At 39.1% G+C, this 21,822-nt stretch overlaps 2 protein-coding genes across 2 annotated transcripts in view; both read left to right on the top strand.

Annotated features, from left to right (window-relative positions):
• The window catches only part of ift122 (intraflagellar transport 122 homolog (Chlamydomonas)), a 19,746-nt gene extending 3,792 nt beyond the window's left edge, over positions 1–15,954 (top strand). The window contains exons 9-29 of the mRNA XM_023429539.2: positions 433–624; positions 1,038–1,176; positions 1,581–1,783; positions 2,720–2,857; positions 3,106–3,270; positions 3,532–3,729; positions 4,027–4,167; positions 4,368–4,421; positions 5,117–5,278; positions 6,102–6,268; positions 7,198–7,369; positions 8,696–8,798; positions 10,727–10,867; positions 10,986–11,083; positions 12,236–12,336; positions 13,445–13,610; positions 13,714–13,831; positions 13,921–14,049; positions 14,664–14,740; positions 14,864–15,028; positions 15,214–15,954. Coding sequence (XP_023285307.1) covers positions 433–624; positions 1,038–1,176; positions 1,581–1,783; positions 2,720–2,857; positions 3,106–3,270; positions 3,532–3,729; positions 4,027–4,167; positions 4,368–4,421; positions 5,117–5,278; positions 6,102–6,268; positions 7,198–7,369; positions 8,696–8,798; positions 10,727–10,867; positions 10,986–11,083; positions 12,236–12,336; positions 13,445–13,610; positions 13,714–13,831; positions 13,921–14,049; positions 14,664–14,740; positions 14,864–15,028; positions 15,214–15,300 — 2,916 coding nt within the window. The 3' untranslated portion in view covers positions 15,301–15,954. The remainder of the gene's footprint in view (positions 1–432; positions 625–1,037; positions 1,177–1,580; positions 1,784–2,719; positions 2,858–3,105; positions 3,271–3,531; positions 3,730–4,026; positions 4,168–4,367; positions 4,422–5,116; positions 5,279–6,101; positions 6,269–7,197; positions 7,370–8,695; positions 8,799–10,726; positions 10,868–10,985; positions 11,084–12,235; positions 12,337–13,444; positions 13,611–13,713; positions 13,832–13,920; positions 14,050–14,663; positions 14,741–14,863; positions 15,029–15,213) is intronic.
• Positions 15,955–16,573: 619 nt separating this feature from the next.
• LOC111672201 (rhodopsin-like) lies at positions 16,574–17,964 on the top strand (the record flags this gene model as incomplete). Its single annotated transcript, XM_023429537.1, has 4 exons — positions 16,574–17,077; positions 17,323–17,491; positions 17,660–17,825; positions 17,928–17,964. Coding segments are annotated over exons 1-4 (733 nt in total), but the record flags the coding sequence as incomplete, so codon positions are not given.
• Between the last annotated feature and the right edge of the window lie 3,858 nt (positions 17,965–21,822).

The raw sequence follows: 21,822 nt of genomic DNA, 5'->3' as shown, positions 1-21,822 counted from the left end.
CACCCCCCCCCCCCCCCTCCCCCTTCCTCCTAAATTCCCTGTGGGCAATTCTGTAATTATAGACAAATATGCAGTCTTCATTACTCTGCCATTCTGCCTTAGGCTCATATATTGTCATCGGCCTATTTATCTATTTAAGTGAACACTTTGTTTTGATTAGAACACCATTGCAATTGTTTGCAATGAAAGAAAAATAACTATGGATTGTCAGGCAACTTTTTTCTAAAGTGAGGAGAAACAGATGCACAAAGTTGAGGAACTGATGTGATGTTGTGCAAATTCACTTTGAACATTAATACAATAGAGGCTATTTAAACCAGAAAAAAGCTTTGAGGCACTTTGATGTGTGTTGGCCCAGTCCTCTGAGCAATAAATATGAGAAATACTTGTTTTGTTCTTGGTTTTATGACCGCTTTTCTCTTTGTCTCTCAGATTGGAAAAGACAGGACTCTCACCTATGACCCATGTTGCGTCAGTTACTTCTCTAAGGGCGAGTATATAGTCATGGGTGGGTCTGATAAACAGGCCTCCCTCTACACAAAAGATGGTGTACGGCTAGGCACCATTGGAGAGCAGAATGCCTGGGTCTGGACGTGCCGGGTTAGGCCTGACTCCAACTTCGTGGTGGGTCTACAGCTTGTGAGGCCATATGTCTAGAGAAGTTATCCAACCCTTAAATAATAATGTGTGTGTCAGTGTTAGAGAAGTGGTAGGAGAATGTAAAACACTGATAAAGCTCACACCCAACATACAGAGTACCAATCTGCGTTTGATACATTTTCTTGATCTGATAAAACACCCCTTCTTCAGCTACACAGATACACAAGTCATTTTATTTTACAGTAACACCTTTACAGCTTTTCCTTTCACTATATTTAACTGAATGTGATGAGGCATACAAGAGAGAATTGGTTGTTGGCAGATTCTCTCAGTTCTGCTGTGTAGATACTTTAGCAACAGCAACATTTTCCCACTCTCACAGTCTTTTCTTAGAGGTGTTAATAGGATGTACTGCTACATTGTTATCTCTTATCTAGGTGTTGGGCTGCCAGGATGGGACCATTGCCTGCTACCAACTTATCTTCAGTACAGTTCACGGCCTTTACAAGGATCGCTATGCTTATAGAGACAGCATGACTGATGTCATTGTTCAGCACCTCATCACTGAACAAAAAGGTACACTTTTGTGTGAGTGACAGGAAATTGATATTTATGTTAGAGGACCTTACTGCCAGTCCATCACAGTTAGAGAGGGAGTCAGTATTTTTTGAATTGTACTTGCAAAATGTTTATGACTTTAATTGGAATTAATTATAAATTTCCTATTGTCACATCACCCATTTTAGTCATATCAACAGTCATCCAATGATTGAATATTATGTAAGGGCAGGTAGTCTCATTGGGGAAAGTTTGAGGGAAAGTCCACCCCATTTTGGTCAAGTCTCCTTTACACAAGGAGCGAAGATAATTTGTAGAGGGGATTTTGAGTTATTCAGAAGGATGCATTGGCTTAGATAATCAATCCTTCCTCATCTCCCCTTACATGCTCACTTTCTCTTTCATTTCCTTCTTTCCCCCAGTGAGGATCAAGTGCCGTGAGCTTGTGAAGAAGATCGCCATCTACAGAAACCGTCTTGCCATCCAGCTGCCTGAGAAGATCCTCATCTATGAGCTCTATTCAGATGACTCCTCAGACATGCACTACCGCATCAAGGAGAAAATTTGCAGGAAGTTTGAATGCAACTTGCTGGTAGTCTGCTCCCAGCATATCATCCTGTGTCAGGTTAGGCAGAAAAGAGATAAGAGTATCTCGGCCCAAAATATTCATTTAAACGTACTAACTCAAAGTTTTTTTGCTTGTTGCCACCAGAGCCTGTTTGTGTCTTGGTTTTTTTTTTTTTTGACATAATGAGACAAACAGTTTTCCTTTAGTTATGCTTGTCAGGCCAAACTCTGACCTCTTGTTCTTTCTAAATTACACTAATGCACACTTGACAGATTGTGCAAGAGGCTGTAGAGACATTTGAGCACTATTAACATAATGGAAGCAGAATGAATCAGTGTTCAGCCGTTCACTACTAGCCCAAACAGCCCAGAGAAAAATGATAATATCATGCAATTGCTGGTTTCCCAGATGTTTCTGCCTGGTTTGCAAAAGGCTCCAGCTGTGCATGAGCTCTACGGGCTCTGTCTCTCAACCCTCTTCAAACTGGATAAAGTGAGACAGTTGAATGAAAGGGAAGGACCACAGTCTGCTGAACCAGTGGGTGTCTCTTGGGGTTCCCCTCTGCTTCTTGTCTCTATGTGTTTGACAGAGGCTGCAAGGGAGGAGGAGCAGCCACCAGAGGTTATTTCCTTTCAAATCTGTCTCTGTGCGACAGAGGTTCTTCAGATCTCTCTCTAACATCCATGCTCGTGTTTCATGGCTCAGACAGTTTTCAGACCCTATAAATGGGCTTTGCTCATATGGGCCGTGTATGTCTGTGTCAAATCAAATCATTGTTTATCTTTATAGCATTGCTTTCTGGCACTCAACCACACTTTGCAGTGTTTAACAAAACAATGTGCTAAGATTTGTTAGACATTTACAAGTGTGTTTAAGTAGTATAAAGGGTGAGATTAACACACTGTGAAATGATGAAAACAGAATAATATGGTCATACCGAACCTGTGTTACATGTATTTACGGTCTCACTTTCCCAATTCTGCTCTGGTGCAGGAGAAGAGGCTCCAGTGCCTGTCCTTCACCAGCGTCAGGGAAAAAGAATGGGTGATGGAGTCCCTAATTCGCTACATCAAAGTAATTGGTGGTCCACCAGGCAGAGAGGGCCTACTAGTGGGATTAAAGAATGGAGCTGTGAGTATTTCAAGAAAATGCATTCCCACAGCAAGATGACTGAAGATGACTTAGAAATGGATCTCATACTCACAAGCGAGTCAAGGAATTTGAAGTGATCTTCTTCTCATGAAGAAGATGAGATTTATTTGCATGAGGATGGCACATAAAATACATCCCCCATAGTGTTTACATTTATTATAACTGGATTAACTAGCAGTAGTACCAATGATACCTATGATGATCAGTTCTCTGTCTTTGTGATGTAGATCCTGAAGATATTTGTTGACAACCCGTTTCCCATCACGCTGCTGAAACTGTCAACGTCGGTGCGCTGCCTGGACATGAGCGCCTCCCGCAATAAACTGGCTGTGGTGGATGAGCACAACACTCTCCTGGTCTATGACATCAACAGCAAAGAACTGCTTTTTCAGGTCAGCTGACAGTGGAGAGAGTATATTGTTTGGCTGAGGGACCTAACTTGGCAGATTTTAGAATGCATTTCAGAGTTTCAGTGGGGTGGAATAAAATACAGACATGCATTTAAGTATAATTATTATTATTATAAGTATTATAAAGTACACGTACATATTATACTCATGTACTCCTGCCTGGTCTGTGTTCCACAATCACCTTGAGACCATATCCCCCACTACCCTCCTTTACCCGCCTCCTCTCTTTTGCTCTCCCTGTAGGAGCCTAATGCTAACAGTGTGGCCTGGAACACCCAGTGTGAGGACATGCTGTGCTTCTCTGGCAACGGGTACCTTAACATCAAGGCTAGCAACTTCCCTGTACACCAGCAGAAGATGCAAGGCTTTATGGTCGGCTACAATGGCTCTAAGATTTTCTGTCTCCATGTCTATTCCATGTCGGCTGTGGAGGTGCCTCAGGTGTGTGCTATGTTGTCAGCTTGTCCTAGTCTGATGGCAATGACAGTGTTCCATGTGGTCATACTGTACAAATGAGAACATATCATTGCCAGTGGTCAATGTATCTTAAATATCATGGTATTGGCTTGTATTATAAAGACAAGAATTACTTGTATGGACTGCTTTTCTATCAGTTATTGACATAAGATGAGGGTCTGATTTTGTTGGTGGTCCTCACATTACTTGATTAGTTTGCTGCTGTTTTCACAATGTTAATTTATGAATGCTTTTTGATTGTGGTATTATTGCTCTTTCCAGTCAGCACCCATGTACCAGTACCTGGAGAGGAAGATGTTTAAGGAGGCCTACCAGATCGCCTGTCTGGGTGTGACAGACAGTGACTGGAGGGATTTAGCCACAGAAGCCCTGGAGGGACTTGACTTTGAAACTGCTAAGAAGGCCAGTTGGACTCACACAAAATGTTCACACCAATTAACAAGATATACATTATCCAGGCAGCCGAATATAAACACAGGCAATGTTGATATTGAATCTTTAAGTTAGGATTTTTAAGAAGCTTGTATTACAAAAGAAAACACAAGACCTGAAATTCTAAGAGGCCATCATTTAAACTATTTCTTTACTTTTCCCTTTTTCAGGCCTTCATTAGAATCAGAGACCTGCGCTACCTGGAGCTCATCAATAGCATTGAGGTAATACTTAATTCCTCAGAAACAGAAAAAAAAAAGTCCTTCAAATATTGTGTAATGCCAAGTTCACATTTTCTGCTGATTTCTTTTCTGGCTAGAGATGACATCATCAAAGTTATGACATGGCTTAGGGGAGTCTAGGGCAATCACAGTTATTATTGTCATCATAAATTTAATTGCTAGGCTTTTCTCTGGGCTCTACTTCAAAACTTTAAACAAGGGAGGAACCTATATCCTTACTGAACTTCTTGGGTCCGGTCCACACACATGTGCAAGCAAACATTTACATGCAGTTAAACAGATGCACATTCCTTTACAATATTGCATGCAGAGCAGAGGTTAGCCTTTTTGAACTTGGCTGGCACTAGGAGAAAGTTTCTGCTGTGTTTCCTTTTGAAAATGGTCACGTTCTTCTTTGAAAGTGTGCTCCATTCCAGTGACACGAAAGAAATGTTAATTGTTTGTTTTTTTTCATTTTATTTTGACCGATGGTATAAGAGTTTAGTGAAGGTCGACCTGACAGACTTACTGCATCTAGCAAACCAATAGTTTCTAGTGCCCTCTGTGTTTCTTGACTCATTATGTGTGTGACCGCACATGTATCACTGTTGTGTGTGTGTGTGTGTGTGTGTGTGTGTGCATGCATGTGAGTGTTTATCGCTGCTTATATGCCAGTATTTGTGTTGACTGATTTGCAGGAGAGGAAGAAGCGGGGTGAGAACGACAATGAGCTGTTCCTGGCAGACGTCTATGCCTACCAGGGGAAATTCCATGAGGCAGCCAAGCTCTACAAACGCACCGGCCATGAATCAAGAGCCCTGAGCATGTATACTGACCTGCGCATGTTTGAGTATGCCAAGGTGATTAAAACATTGATTGACAACAACATACATGCACATGCACAGCATACCTTTGTATCAATACAGACAGAAAGATCTGGAAAGCATTGCACATATTAAGGGTGTAGAACATATGTTTTTCTTCATCATGTGCAGTTATGCCAAGTTGGGGCCCTGCACTATGTTCAAACGTTCCCCCTTTACCGTCGGTCTTTCACCTCCTCATATATCACTACAATCTCCACATATATCATCTGATCAGTGCACACAGACACCGTGCCTTTACACACCCCTCCCTGTACAGCACAAGGCTAACTTACACACATAGTTACATTGGAAATGGAGCACGAATGGAGAGAAGTAAGGTGAGCATCTGCTCTTGCATGAGCACTTTGATGAGGAGGTCAGTAGGAGTTGAGAGAAATTTATGCTTTATTATGTTTACATGTGAGGGGACACTTTGATCATCAGCATTACCATTACTTTGCTGGAACGGATGACACAGTCACGACTTGTTCATGTGTATTTGTGTATCCTTATGTATCAGATTGTATGTGTATTTGATGTGGCTGCTGTATATTTATGTGGCTGTGCGGCCATCTGGTCCCACAGGCTGTTTGTTTTAGATAGGATGGACACCGGAGTGAAAGATCTTCGAACTGCCCACTTTTTTGGTTGACTCTCCTCCTCCTGTCTTGGCCTAAACACACATGATTTTGTGTGTCTGATCTGGACTTCTCTTTCTCTTCATTTAGATTACTCACTTGTCATCAGTATTAATGAGGATTTCTCATTTATCAATTGGTATATTAGTAAGTTTGTAACTGTGTCTTTCTCTTTGCAGGAGTTTGTTGGAGCCACAGACCCGAACAGCTCTCGGATCCTGATGACCAAGCAGGCAGACTGGGCTAAGAGCAGCAAGGAGCCGCGGGCAGCAGCAGAGATGTACCTGTCAGCTGGAGAACATCTCAAAGCCATAGACATTATAGGCGAGCATGGCTGGGCAGACATGTACGTGTCAATCAATGTATGAAACACTGTAGATCAGTTTTCCACCCGAAAGATACACTGTTATTCCTGTTTAACCTTTTCTAAACTGAGAAAAGGTTAGATTTTTGTGCACAATTTTCCCCAAATTTATAAATGTTATCCAAACTGCTTCTTTTAGTTTAAGTTCTTTTGGTTAATAACTGAACATATGAGAGTAATATAAAGTTAATATGGTTAGAAATGTTCACACTCTACACTCTCAGGCTAAAAATTTCTCAATTCTTCTCAGTGGTGGAATTCTGTCATTTGGCTTTGTAGGTTTGAGACACAGACATTGACCAAATACTCTAAGATTAGGGGAATGACAATTATTTAGTGGAATAACAGGCAAAATACAATGAAGTACCAGATTTAAACTATGATCCACAGTTGAAGCTTGTAAAGCTCTACACCAACTAAGGCATCAAGATGCTGCAACCATTGCGTACTCCTAATTTGACATGTTTAAGTAGGTAGTACAAGGTACTAATAGTAAATACAGAGAACATATGTCTCTGACATTGAGAATTGGTATTAAAAGGTATAATTGACATGCAGGAAAGGATAACCTTTTCATTAGCTTTCACTAATGCAAGTGTAAATGGGAATGTGAGGTGTGTGAAAACCAGCCAAAATGATAAGCCAGTATCTGGTGGTCATATCATATCCCCACTGACTCCATCTGACCCACTGTCTGCTAGCCTTCTGTGCTGCTACCAGTGGGTCAGCACAACAAACACTGCAGCTTAACACAGTCAGGACTCTTTAACCATCAGATTCAGCTAGTGACCCTGGGTTGCTCATACTCTTTTTGGGGTCATGAGCATAGTTTGATACAGCAGACCTCCATTTTACGGTTTATCTGCACATGTCCTCTCTGTGTGTGCTCACTCCTCTCTCCTCTCATCCAGGCTGATCGACATCGCTCGTAAGTTGGACAAGGCTGAGCGCGAGCCGCTGGGTAAATGTGCGCTCTACTTCAAGAGGCTGAAGCACCATGGCTATGCCTCAGAGACTTATTCCAAGATGGGAGACTTGCAGGCTCTGGTGCAGCTGCATGTGGAAACCCGGCACTGGGAAGAGGTCTGACACACTTAAGCACACAGGAGGCACACCTGCTCAGCTCATCATGACTTATATATAGTGTGTCCGGAGACAGTCACATAAATATAATGTGAACCACATAGGACTGTGCTAAATAAACTGCTGTGGTACTGAGAAACTCATATCATAAACCACAAACCACTTTTCGTTCATGGCTTGTTCAGTTTTTGCAGGGATCTCCAGTAAAGTGTACTGTAATTGTTAAAGAAACCACAGCTGAATGCAAACAATAAGACAATACAGCTGCCTAATTTCCTTATACACTAACAAACTGAAACCATACAACACTGCAGAGCTAATCATCCAGCTTAGGATTTCTCTGAATCCATGCCCACATGATGATTAGAGAGTGAGAAGCACAAAACACTACTGCACTGAAAGAGTATCAGCTTAAAGCTGTGCTTCCACTCGAATTCCTCCATCAGGGCAGATCATGCAGTTCAGAAAAGAAGAAAATATTGCATTTCTTTAATCCTTTTGCAGTCTTTAATCGAGTTAAAGGTGTTACAGAGATGCACATTGATGATTTGCATGCTGAGACAGACGAGCCAAAAACAGAACATCAAATCAAGATCACATGATTCTGCTTAATGTGTGAGGAAGTCTTCCTGGATATTTATTTGATCCTCAGAGAGATAAACGAAAGAGCAGAGGGAGGGAGGCCGAGGTTGAGAGAACTGTTAGGCTTTATGTGCTTCACTGGGGGAGGTGGACACCATGACAAGACAGAGCACAGACTGAGTTACAGCATGGACCATATGGATGCTATTCATGGCACCCACTCCTCTCTAAAACAAAGCATTTTTTTTATGACTTTGAGCTCACAGGCCTGGGACACACACACACTCTTCCTCTCTTTTACTGTATAGTATGACTGGTTTGTGTTTCTTGGCTCAGGTTTTGCCACAGGACATTTAGATTAATCAGTCACTATGACAGGTAAATATGTGTCCAAAGGGCACTACAATAGCTCTTTATACCCTGTCATTCAAACGGCTTACAAGCTGCAGATGCAATTCTAATTGAGTGTGATATCAACTTAGCTCATGTGCTTTTCTTTGTTCTCAGCTAATGAATAATGCTGTAGCAATGTTTTGACTGGAAGTAATGTGTGTTTCTCTGAATAATGTGTCGTAACTTTCATGTCCCTAATCGACTGCAGTTCAGCCATAATTACCCATGGCAGTCTGAAGCTGTTCTCTATATATTACATTCTGTGTAACTTAAAAAATCACATCTCAGCTGGTCACATGTACTGCATTACAGCTGATGTCTCCTCTTTGCTCCCACCTTCCCTTTTCTCAGGCCTTCTCGCTGGTAGAGAAGCACCCCCAGTTCAAAAACAACGTCTTTGTGCCTTATGCCCAGTGGTTGGCTGAGAATGATCGCTTTGAGGAAGCACAGAAGGGTGAGTTTGTATCACTAACAGTATGCTTTCAGTATGCCTCTGAACTTGTTCTATGGTCCAATAGCTTCAGAAACCCCTTCCCCTGACACCTCTCTGATGTTGGATGGGGTGTTCACGGCACTGGGGTGGGGGCTGTGTCCCATTATTTACGTAACGTAACAGACAATCTGACATTCAAACAAACTTCACGCTGTGATTTGCTAGTTGTGTGTAAATGAAAAAGTAAGACAGGACACACTTGTCACTTTTCACCAACTAAGTGTAACACTATGAATGTCTTTCAAGAGAGACTGTCTAGGTCATTTAAACCACCCATAGTCAGGTTATATAGGATAGCATTAATATTCTTCTGCAAAATGTATTTCCAAGCCTCTTTCAGTGATCATTGAAGTCTACAGCCATAGCCAGTGTTTACATATGGAAGTGATAAAAGCCTGCCCTGCACTGGATGCAGACATGTTTCACTACTTCCTTGAGATTCTCTGTATCCACTGTAAAACATGATCCTCTTTGCTGGAGCAGAGCAGAACAGAGCTGGGCTGCCTGTTAACTGAATGACATGCATGCATGCCTCTAATCACCAGTACTACAAGCAGCTCTGATGATGATTACCGACTGTAACCATAGTTATAATCAGCTCATAGATTTATAATTATGATCTCAGCAGGCATACTTCCTCTTCTACATAATCTTCCTCTGCCTGTCTCGACATAGAATACATGACTGAACAGGCCTGATTGTATTGGAGCTTGCTCATGGACATGCATTTTGCTGATTGTGTATATTTTAGTTAGACAGAATTGTGTTACTAGTGATTGCAATGGAGTCCAAGATTCTGGCCTGTCCACCGCGCTGGTACTTCTCAATGACAGCTTTACAGATGGTTAACAGTAGGCTGAATTGATTGGGTACATATTTTTGGGCTTTAAGTTAAGCTCAGTTGTTCCCAGAATGGGGTTCTGGACCTCCAAGACTTTATAGTCGATCTTCAGCATTTTCATCATCACCTAAAGGCCATTTAACTGTTTTCTCATTTTTCATATTTCCAATGTCTTATGTTTGCATACGTCTTTTATTAGTTTACATACTTATCACTTTCAAATTTAACAAATTCTTGTTAAACGCAATCAATCTAAAGTCTTTTAACAGATTTATAAAGGTCATTCATCTCTGTAAATGAATATTTATTTGACTTTAACAATCCTTGGTGAGTTGTATTTGTTTGGGAGTTTTGATCAGAAAATGTTGAGTACGAGCGCTGTACTTTACATCTTTGTCAGCTTTTGTTTAGTGTTAGGGGAAAGGGGATGTGTGCTATTTCTTAACACTAACCAACAGCAGCTGAATGTGGGTTTTATCCAGTTAGGTAGACTGATAAATATTTACCACTAGTATGCTCTGACCCCCACTGTGTTTGCAGCGGCAGGGTCACTGGTGGGGTCAACTCCCTAAAGCTGCTTCTAATTACCCTGTGATAGGAACATGAAGAATAGCGCTCATGTTTATCAAGGCTTTAAAGTCAAAGTGCTTTGGTGTTTGATATTCAGGAGCAGCCTCCATTTTTGGAAAAGACTTATGTTCATTATTACATGTGAAAAATTGGGAGAACTGTTTTGTATTCATTAAGGACAAATTGGTCTCGGCATTTATATGTATGACGTGTGTGTGTAGCAAGAGCGCTCCCTTCTTTAACTGAAACTTCATTTAAAGAAAAAAAAAAGTCATTATACTTGCCTAGTGTTTGAATGTGAAATGATTTATGGAACTTATTGTGTAAAATTAGCTTTATCATGATAACTTATCACCAAAGATGTCACACAGCAATAAGTGAACTACGGTGTCTTGAATTGCCACTTTAAATCCAGCATTGCCTCAAGGCCACATGATAACAATACATTCATCACCTATTTCATTCTTTCACTCTTCAGCATTTCACAAGGCAGGGCGACAGAACGAAGCTGTGAAAGTACTGGAGCAGCTTACCCACAATGCAGTGGTGGAGAACAGGTTCAATGATGCAGGGTACTATTACTGGATGCTGTCTATGCAGTGTCTGGACATTGCTAGAGGTGAGATGCATCTCCAATGCACTGATACCATCTGCAACAACAGTTAGTTTTTACTGTAAATCCTGATTCATTTATTGCCCCCTGTTAATCCTTGTATTTCAATGATTGTTTGAACCAGAAAGCGAAGAACAGAGGGATGAAATGCTGAAGAAGTTTGAGCGTTTTCAGCATCTTGCTGAGCTCTACCATGTCTATCGCTCCATTCAGCGCTACACGGTGAGAACATTCTTTACTTTGTCAAACTTAATCTTGCATAGCCAGACCAGACAAAACAGGGAGGAGGCTTTGAAATTACAAGGCAGTCATCTGATTGGCTGTCAGATTGAAACTGCTGAGCCCTAGAAATAGTACCTACTATGCAGTTAGATTTCTGTTTGGCTACAAACAAACATGTTCCCATTATTGTTTGTTTTTTTTCACTTGAAGTATGCTGACAGGCCACTATGTTTTCTGCCCTCTTTCTAATCAACTTTTGTACTCAAATTTCTTCAGACCACTGTGCGTTTGACAAGAAGGCGGTCTGGTTCTGCAAGATTATGTCAATCCAAAAAAGAGGCACACGATAAAGGAAAAAAATGAAGATATGCACAGAGGTTGTTAAAAAGTGAAGAAAAGAGAGAGATTAAGGTGTTAAGTTCAGTGGGAGAACACTGAAAGTGGATTTAATCAACTTGAATTACTCAGGAGCTGCCATTATTAGCCATTATTTTTGCAAATGTTCTACTTAAGTTGCTTAACATGGAAATTTCAAATGGACACACTACATGTAACTGCTCATAGTGATAGATATGCCCTTTATGCCTCAGTTAAAATGGTTTGCTTCCTGAAACCTCCCTGACCCCTGTCACCATGGTAACCAGCTGCTGATCATGATAACTACCTCATCAGTGGTCTTCTTCAAGCCCCCAGCCCTAACCTACTTACTACTTAAACAAGCACTTCCTGGTTATGAGCACTATATAGGTGACCTGGCCTGTGTCAGTGTCCTCAGTTTGTTGTTACAGCTTTCTGCTTGGCTGTGGTCATACCCCAGCAACACAAAGGCATCATTGTGATCCAGACCAGATCAGGAAACTTTGATATCTCACTTTAACTCTCCTGGGCAGCCTCAATAGATTTGAACTATATCAACTTTTGGGATAAAGTGCTGTTAGTGATTGCTTTAGCAAATTCCTCTTTCCCTTTTAGGGCACTGTGAGATCCAATGAGGCATGGCAAAGGGTTAGGCTGCTTTTAGACCAGGTTGAAAGATGAAAAAAGTAATAGGGGCGAGCTTTTAAAAAAAATGTAAACCCTGCAAAGTTTTATCAGAGATTTTTTTCATTTTATAATCCCTTCATCTCTCATTTTAATGCTTTTCATCTTCAGGATGAGCCCTTCAGCTCCCACATGCCAGAGACGCTCTTCAACATATGCAGGTTCCTCCTGAACAACCTCACCAAGGACATACCACCAGGCATTTCCAAAGTGTATCCTTCTATTTTAGAGAGTAGTCCTACCATTGTGTAAGGTATCAAGCATCAAGCAAATATTTTTAGAATAAATTACTGTGGAGCCCTTCCTCTGTTGAAAACTCGCAACAGCAGACATGGCAACCTCAAATCAAGACTGGCAGAGACATTGATGATAAAGTGGTGGAACAGAGATAGAAGTAGGGAGAAAGCGGAAGAGTCGGCGCCACTGCAGAAGCCACGCTACTGCTGAGAGAAAGAAAAGGAGTGATCATGGGTAGGAGGAGACGATGCCTGCAAGAGGGAACATTCTCCGTTATCTAAACAACTGCTCTGATTACTGAACTCTGTGCATATGTGTACATACATAAACACACTAAACAATATGCTTTAATTTGAAAAAATACACACAAAACCACCCACAGTCCCAAAGACAAATCCATGTAGTCTCACATAGTGGTATGAGGAAGGAAAGCCCAGCCTTTGAGGAGGAAATCAGGCTAAGCAGCTGGGATCCTCTGTGGCCAAACTGGAAAACTTTGAACTTAGATTTATGGACTGCGTTGGATTTGGTTTGAACAATTTAACAATGTCACAAAAAAGCTGCACTAAACAATAGGAGGACATGCATTTATCAACAATCCCAGCCATGGAACAGAACTGGGTGAGTGGGAGGAGCTGGAGAGTAGCTGAGTAGAGAGGAAAGGAGAGGAGTTTTAGGTTAAGTTTTAGGTGATGGAGGAGTGCCAGCGTAGAGCTGTTGCAGCTGCAACTCATTGCCCTGTCATAGCCACTCTCAGAGCTGCTCTCCTAACAATCTGTCTCCACATAAATACAAATAAGTAACAATTTCCTCAACTCGAAACACAAACAGACATGCATTTTTGTGTAAGCACACACAAGCACACAAAAACTTAACCGAGGTATTACTTTCAAGGCATGCAGCCAGTGTTGCTGGCTTATCGTGGTTGTTGTTCTACTCATTAAAAGAAAAGAGGGAATATACCTATTTATAAATGCACACAAATCTACACACAAACACATAAAAAGTAACTCATTATGAATGAGATGTCTAAAAATCAATATCTCGTATTCTTACACCAATTTTCCTTGACCTGATAATTAGTAACACCTTGTATGCATTGGCCAAGCAGAGTCAAAAACTGGGTGCATATAAGCTTGCCAGGTATTCTTACGAGAAGCTCCAGGAGCTGCACATTCCCTCTCGCTTCCAGGAGTCCATAGAGCGGGGCAGCCTCACCATTCGCTCCAAACCTTTCCACGACAGTGAGGTGTGTTTACGAGTTGGATGTAGATTGTTCATAAGTACTAAATATTCGAGCTGTCATCCCCCTGCTTTCTTGTACAGATTAAGCTTCCTTGTGTTTACTGCAGGATCTGATTGAGGGCATGATGTGCTACCGCTGCTCCACCAACAACCCCCTGCTGAACAACCAGGGGAGTATGTGCATCAACTGCAGGCAGCCTTTCATCTACTCAGCTTCATCATATGGTCAGTGACACACAAACACACTGTGTGTAGTATTTCCTAGAGAGGAGTCTATGTTTTTTTTTTTTTCTAATGTATTTTTTTGTGTACAGAGGTGCTGCCCCTGGTGCAGTTCTACCTGGAGGTGGGCATCAACGATGAGGAGGCTGTTTCTCTTATTGACCTGGAAGTTCCTCACATGGATGAGAGGAATGCACACTTGCACCATACGGACAATGGTGGTATCCTTTGATCATTTATGTAACTGCGCATAATACACACAAAGTCACAGATGATTCACAAGCTCTGTATGAATTATTAACTCCTCACTCTGCTGGTCCAGAGAGTATGTATCTCTGCCCTAACACACTGCACATCTCTTCGAAATGAAGCACATGACTCTCCTCCGCCTTGTGACAGTTCCAAGAAGCTGTTTAGTCTGCGTTGGCCTCGATTCTGTGCTGGTGGGTAAGCTGTCAGAGCTAAGTCATCTTAGCTCTTGAGCTAATAGGGTTAGCGAGGCTCTCCTGTCTCATCTTAATGACACTAACCCTCCGAGAGCCGTAGCCACAGCCCTAGTGCAGGGATTAACCTGCATTAGCCGGCAGACACTCAAGGGCACTGAGGTCTGCTCTGTTCTCCCACAGCCATGACGTGACTGACAGGCACGACTGATTGGCATTTTGAACACTCTCACTCTTAGAATAGTCTCTGAGGAATAATTTTGTAAGGGTTTTTCCAGTCTCGAAAATATATAATTACAGAAAACATGCATAACAAGGAAAAAAATATGATGCTGAAATGTGTGAAATGTATGCATTGAATGGGTGATTTGTCCTTGATTAACACTGATCAGAGCTGCAGGCTTTGAGAATGGATGATGGTTTGGATAATGCAGAGGAAGACCCATTTACAGCCAAAATGAGCTTTGAGGTAAGAAAGGACAGAACAGATTAGGTGATTAATATTCCACCAACTGGGCAAACCAGCTGCAGAAGGTGAAAGGACGGGGGTCCATAATAGAATGTGAATGTGTTCATGTGTGTGTCCAAACAGCAGGGGGGCTCGAACTTTGTCCCCGTCAAGGTGAATCACTCTGTGCTGCGCTCCATGAGCAGGAGGGATGTCCTGATCAAACGCTGGCCCAGGCCGCTCAAATGGGAATACTTCCGCTCCCTGCTGCCTGATGTGAGCATCACCATGTGCCCCACCTGCTTCAAGGTACAGCATTTATAAGACACACAGCTACCATAACCTGTTGTGAATTACAGGCAAAGTTTATGTCTGTCCTCTTGTCTGTATGTTTTTTTTTCTATCATGTTGAGCGTCTTGTATTGATAACATTTCTTTGAAGATCTTTATTTGGGTGTGTGTTATAATGTTATTATGTTTCTATTTCCTTGCAGATGTTTCACAGTGAGGATTACGAGCTCCTGGTGCTCCAGCACAACTGCTGTCCATACTGTCGCAGACCCATCGATGAACCAAACTGATGTACTTAAAACTATAGCAGCTATCTTAAACATTTCAGTTATTGTACATTCAAGCTAATCTTTTTGTCCTTTGGATTTTTATCCTGTATTTGATTTTCTGGCATTACATCATTATTCTTGTTCGTTGTAATACAGTTATTGTAGACATCTGTTTATTGTCATGTTCATGTGAATGTGTTAGATGCTATTCCTCGAGCTCCCTCTGAAGAGAAGCCGAAGGTTGACTGGAGTAATACCTGTATTGTTTGTGTGTTGGTCATTATAGAGTGTAAGAAAAGTGCACCATCAGCCAATCAACCCGATTGGATTATTAGGATCAGATTACCTAGGGCTGTCACTGATTACATCATTACTTTAAAGGGAACATGGGTGTACAGTGTAAAAAAAATATCGCTATAGAAACAAATGTATTTAAAATAATCACTACTTTGACCTAATAGAATATATCTGTTTGCTATGTAGAGAATGTTATTATTCACAAAGGCCAGATACATCTGCCAACAAGTGCATTCCACAGGCTTATACCCTGAAGCTATACTGTATGTTTTATAACAGTATTGTATACGTCATCTGTTGTTTAGTCATGAGAATGTATTTTTTATATTGTTACAAGGAAAAACAAGCCTTTTCAATAAAATATTTTGGTATGTTCTATTATTGTGGGTTTTATTACTATTGTTACTAAGACAAGTTGAGTTTTTACTCTGTCAGATTGAACTTTAGGATTTGTGTCTGTGAAACAGAGAGCCGGAGTTAGAGTGCATGCTATGAGCGGTATGCCCGACTGATTCTGATTATACTTAGGGCTATGAGTTGAGCTTTGCATTATGCAGTGGTTAGGGATTAGGCTTTCACGGATGCAAATAAGTTTGATTGCTCAAGAAATTTCATTTGTAGTTTGTCCACTCTGAATGGTTTAAATCACAGATAGGCTGCCTTCCTCTTTGCTATCCTCCCACTCCCTCCTTTCATCTCATTCTGATGATGCATTGATGCACATGACAGTAATGATGGGGTTTGGATAGCCACGGCTGTAACCTCTCACCTTGAAAATGCTTGACATACTGCATAGCTATTCCTGGAGTTTTCTCCTGTAATGCTTTGTGTGTATGCAAGTGTGAGAGTGGGAGAGAGGGAGACTGAGATTGAGTGTCTTAATTCCATCTCTGCTAACACTTTGCTCCTTGCACATGCCTAATCCGCCCGGCCTGTTAAAAAGGTGCTGCACCTCCTCGGGGGGCTTCAGAGCACACCTTACTTCCTCAAGATCCAGCCCTCCATCTGTCCTTTCTCCCCCATTTGCACTTCAGCTGCACCACAAGACTCCCTCGCAGTATTTTATTCTGAGAAGAGGCACAGACTGTTTTATTCGGTGTCAAGGACTCAGAGGAAGAAAAAGCATCACTAACAGCAGCCATGAATGGCACAGAAGGACCCAACTTTTATGTCCCCATGTCTAACAAGACTGGATTGGTTCGTAGCCCATTTGAGCACCCGCAGTACTACCTGGCTGAGCCCTGGAAGTACTCTCTTCTGGCTGCGTACATGCTGTTCCTCATCATCACTGCCTTCCCCATCAACTTCCTCACTCTCTACGTCACTGTCAAACACAAAAAATTGAGGACCCCTCTGAACTACATACTGCTCAACCTGGCGGTGGCCGACCTCTTCATGGTCATTGGTGGCTTCACAGTTACTCTCTACACAGCCCTGCATGGATATTTCATCTTAGGGGTCACTGGCTGCAACATTGAAGGATTCTTTGCCACCTTAGGAGGTAAGAGAGAGGACACGTGAAATGAAAGATAGATTCACCTGCGTGTAATGTTCTCATCCTGATGTTGATGAACGTAAATTTTATCCTTTGTGTGCTTCTTTCATAATTGAAAATATATTTAAAACATGTTTTTCAGAAATCTTGTGTGTTAAAATACACAAAATATAAAATACCATAATTACAACTATGAGGTAAAAATGCGTGTGCTTTATTTAAATGTCAACCTGCCTTATTTTATGTCTCAGGAGAGATCGGTCTCTGGTCTTTGGTGGTTTTGGCTATTGAGCGCTACATTGTGGTCTGTAAGCCAATGACCAACTTCCGCTTCGGGGAAAAACATGCCATTGCTGGCCTCGGATTCACGTGGATCATGGCCCTAACCTGTGCTGCACCTCCTCTGTTTGGATGGTCTCGGTACTGTATATTTCAGTGTCTGCAGTGTGCTTGCCAGAAAGCACGTCACAGATTATTTTTATCTACTTGTAGAACACTTATTTAAAGACACATATTGTATGTAGAAACAAATACTGTGTGTGATAGTTTTGATGGAAATTCTTGGATCATTATTATGTGCGGATGCAGGTACATCCCAGAGGGAATGCAGTGTTCCTGTGGGATTGACTACTACACTCCCAAGCCCGAGATCAACAACACCTCATTCGTCATCTATATGTTTGTCCTCCATTTCTCTATCCCCCTCTTCATCATTTTCTTCTGCTACAGTCGCCTGCTATGCACTGTCCGAGCGGTAAGAACACCACTGTTAGATGTAATATTAATAATAAGGATGTGATACCTTGTTTATCCCTATAGAGAATTTTTTTTCTTTTTACGTTTCTCCACTCCACAGGGAGATAAGAGCATCACAGAGCAGAGTCTCTGGAGATGTGAGGGATTTAATGGCTCAAGGACACTTCAAGAGAGCAGATTGTTGCCAACATGGCAGCTTATACCCAGGTCATCAAGCTGAAGGGCATTCTGCCTGCTCACTGTGTCATCCTGATGCCATCATTAATAATAACATAACAGCATTGATCATGTATTAGCACAAACAGCGTAGGTTTGGTCTCAACATTGGTGGTACGGTGAGGCATAAAAATGTAAAAAAAAAAGACATAGTATAGTAAGTATTAAAATTTAAAAAAAAAACTTCAACGTTTAATAAGGCGTAAAATTTAAAAAAAAAACGTCATAGTATGGTAAAGCATAAAGATCTTACAAAACGGCATAAAATAGTATGGTACAGCAAAGTATAGTAAGGCATAAAAATGACACAGTGCAGTTAGGCATAAAAATGTGAAAATATACTATAGCATAATAAGGCAAAGAATGTCAAAAAACGTCTATAGTATAGACGGTATAGTTTGGCATAAAGTTTTCAAAAAACTACATACTAGATTATATCATTAAAATGTCAAAAAATGTCGTAGTAAAGTGAGGCATGAAAATGTCAAAATGTGTCATAGTATAGTAAGGCAAAAAATGTAAGAATACCTCATAGTATAGTAAGTAATAAAAATGTCGTCATAGTGTGAGGCATGAAAATGTCAACAAACGTCATAATATATTAAGTAAAGAATATAAAAATACTTCATAGTATAGTAAGGCAAAAAATGTAAGAATGCCTCATAGTTTAGTAAGTCAAAAAAATGTCATAATATAGTAAGTAAAGAATATGAAAATACTTCACGGTATAGTAAGGCTTAAAATGTAAAAATACGTAATACTATAGTATAGCATAAAAATGACATAATAAAGTATGGCATAAAAAACGTCAAAAAACATCACAGTATAGTATGGCGTGAAATTGTCAAAAAACGTTATAGTATAGTATGGATTAAAATGTCATAGTATAATATTGCATAAAATTGTCAAAAAACGTCATAGTATGGTATTTCTTAAAAAGTTCTAGTATAGTATGGCATAAAATGTAAAAAAATGTCATAGTATAGAATGGCATAAAATGTCAAAAAACGTAAAAGTTTAATATGGCATAAAATTGTCAAAAAACGTCATAGTAAAGTATGGCATAAAAAAATCAAATAATAAATAATTATAATATGGCAAAAAATGGTCAAAAGACGTCATAGTATAGTATGTATTAAAACGTCATAGTATAATATGGCATCAAACGTCAAAAAACGTCATAGTATAAAATAGCATAAAATTGTCAGGAAAGGTCATAGTATAATAAGGATTAAAACGTCATAGTATAGTATGGCATAAAACGTCAAAAAACGTCATAGTATAATATAGCATTAAATTGTCAAAAAACGTCATAGTATAGTTTGTATTAAAATGTCTTAGTATAGTATGTCATAAAACGTCAAAAAACGTATAATTATAATATGGCATTAAATTGTCAAAAACGTCATATGGATTAAAACGTCATAGTATAGTATGGCATAAAACGTCAAAAAACGTATAATTATAGTATGGCATAAAATACCGAAAAAGTTATAGTATAGTATGTATTAAAACATGATCGTATAGTATGGCATAAAAGTTTTATGCCATACTATACGATGACGTTTTTTGACGTTTTATGATAAAACGTCAAAAAACGTCATAGTATAATATGGCATAAAACGTCAAAAAGGTCATAGTATAATATTGATTAAAACGTCAAAAAAGGTCATAGTATAATATGGCATAAAATTTAAAAAAAACGTCATAGTATAGTATGGCATAAAATGTCAAAAAAACGTAAAAGTATAATATGGCATAAAATTGTCAAAAAACAGCATAGGATAGTATGAATTAAAACATCATAGTAGAGTATAGAATAAAACGTCAAAAAATGTATAATTATAATATGGCAAAAAATTGTCAAAGAATGTCATAGTATAGTAAGGCATAAAACGTCAAAAAACGTCATAGTATAATATGGCATAGAATTGTCAAAGAACGTCATAGTATAGTATGGCATAATACGTCAAAAACATCATAGTATAATATGGCATAAAATTGTCAAAAATGGTCATAGTATAGTATGGCATGAAATTATCAAAAAACGTCTTAGTATAGTTTGGCATAATACGTCATAGTATAGTATGGCATGAAATGTCAAAAAAACGTCTTAGTATAGTTTGGCATAATACGTCATAGTATAGTATGGCATAAAACGTCAAAAAACCTCAAAGTATAGTATGTATTAAAATGTCATAGTATAATATGGCCTAAAACATCAAAAAAATTCACAGTATAATTTGACATAAAATAGTCAAAAAACTTCATAATTTAATATGGCATAAAGTGTCAAAAAACATAAAAATTTAGTGTGGCATAAAATTGTCAAAAAACGTTATAGTATAGTATGTATTAAAATGTCATAGTATAGTATGGCATAATACGTCAAAAAATGTCATAGTATAATATGGCATAAAATTGTCAAAAAACGTCATAGTATAGTATGTATTAAAATGTCATAGTATAATATGGCCTAAAACATCAAAAAAGGTCATAGTATAGTATGGCATGAAACGTCAAAAAACGTCATAGTATAATATGGCATAAAATTGTCAAAAAACATCATAGTATAGTATGTATTAAAATGTCATGGTATAGTATGGCATAAAACGTCAAAAAACGTCACAGTATAATGTGGCATAAAATTTTCAAAAAACGTCATAGTATAGTATGGCATAATACGTCAAAAAACGTCATAGTATAATGTGGCATAAAATTGTCAAAAAATGTCATAGTATAGTATGTATTAAAATATCATGGTATAGTATGGCATAAAATGTCAAAAAACATAAAACTTTAGTGTGGCATAAAATTGATCAAAAACGTCATAGTATAGTCTGGCATAAAACGTCAAAAACGTCACAGTATAGTATGGCATAAAATGTCAAAAAACATAAAAATTTAGTGTGGCATAAAATTGTCAAAAAACGTCATAGTATAGTATGTATTAAAATGTCATAGTATAGTATAGCATAAAACATCAAAAAACGTCATAGTATAGTATGGCATAAAATGTCAAAAAACATAAAAATGTAGTTTTGTATAAAATTGTCAAAAAAGGTCATAGTATAATATGGCATAAAATTGTCAAAAAACGTCATAGTATAGTATGTATTAAAATGGCATATTAAAATATGGCATAAAATGTCAAAAAACGTCATAGTATAGTGTGGCATAAAATGTCAAAAAACATAAAAATGTAGTTTTGTATAAAATTGTCAAAAAAGGTCATTGTATAATATGGCATAAAATTGTCAAAAAACGTCATAGTATAGTATGGCATAATACGTCATGGTATAGTATGGCATAAAATGGCAAAAAACATAACAGTTTAGTGTGGCATAAAATTGTCAAAAAACGTCAGAGCATAGTATGGCATAAAACATCAAAAAACAAATAATTATAATATGGCATAAAATTGTCAAAAAACATCATAGTATAGTATGTATTAAAATGTCATGGTATAGTATTGCATAAAACGTCAAAAAACGTCACAGTATAGTATGGCATGAAATTGTCACAAAACGTCACAGTATAGTATGGCATGAAACGTCAAAAAACGTCATAGTATAACATGGCATAAAATTGTCAAAAAACATCATAGTATAGTATGTATTAAAATGTCATGGTATAGTATGGCATAAAACGTCAAAAAACGTCACAGTATAATGTGGCATAAAATTTTCAAAAAACGTCATAGTATAGTATGGCATAATACGTCAAAAAACGTCATAGTATAATGTGGCATAAAATTGTCAAAAAATGTCATAGTATAG

Source organism: Seriola lalandi, unplaced genomic scaffold (assembly GCF_002814215.2).
Source record: "Seriola lalandi dorsalis isolate HSWRI2012SDOR001 ecotype SW California unplaced genomic scaffold, Sedor1 jcf7180002054896, whole genome shotgun sequence".
NCBI lineage: Eukaryota > Metazoa > Chordata > Actinopteri > Carangiformes > Carangidae > Seriola > Seriola lalandi.
Note: the sequence above shows the minus strand (reverse complement) of the source record. Positions and strands in the feature narration are given on the sequence as shown.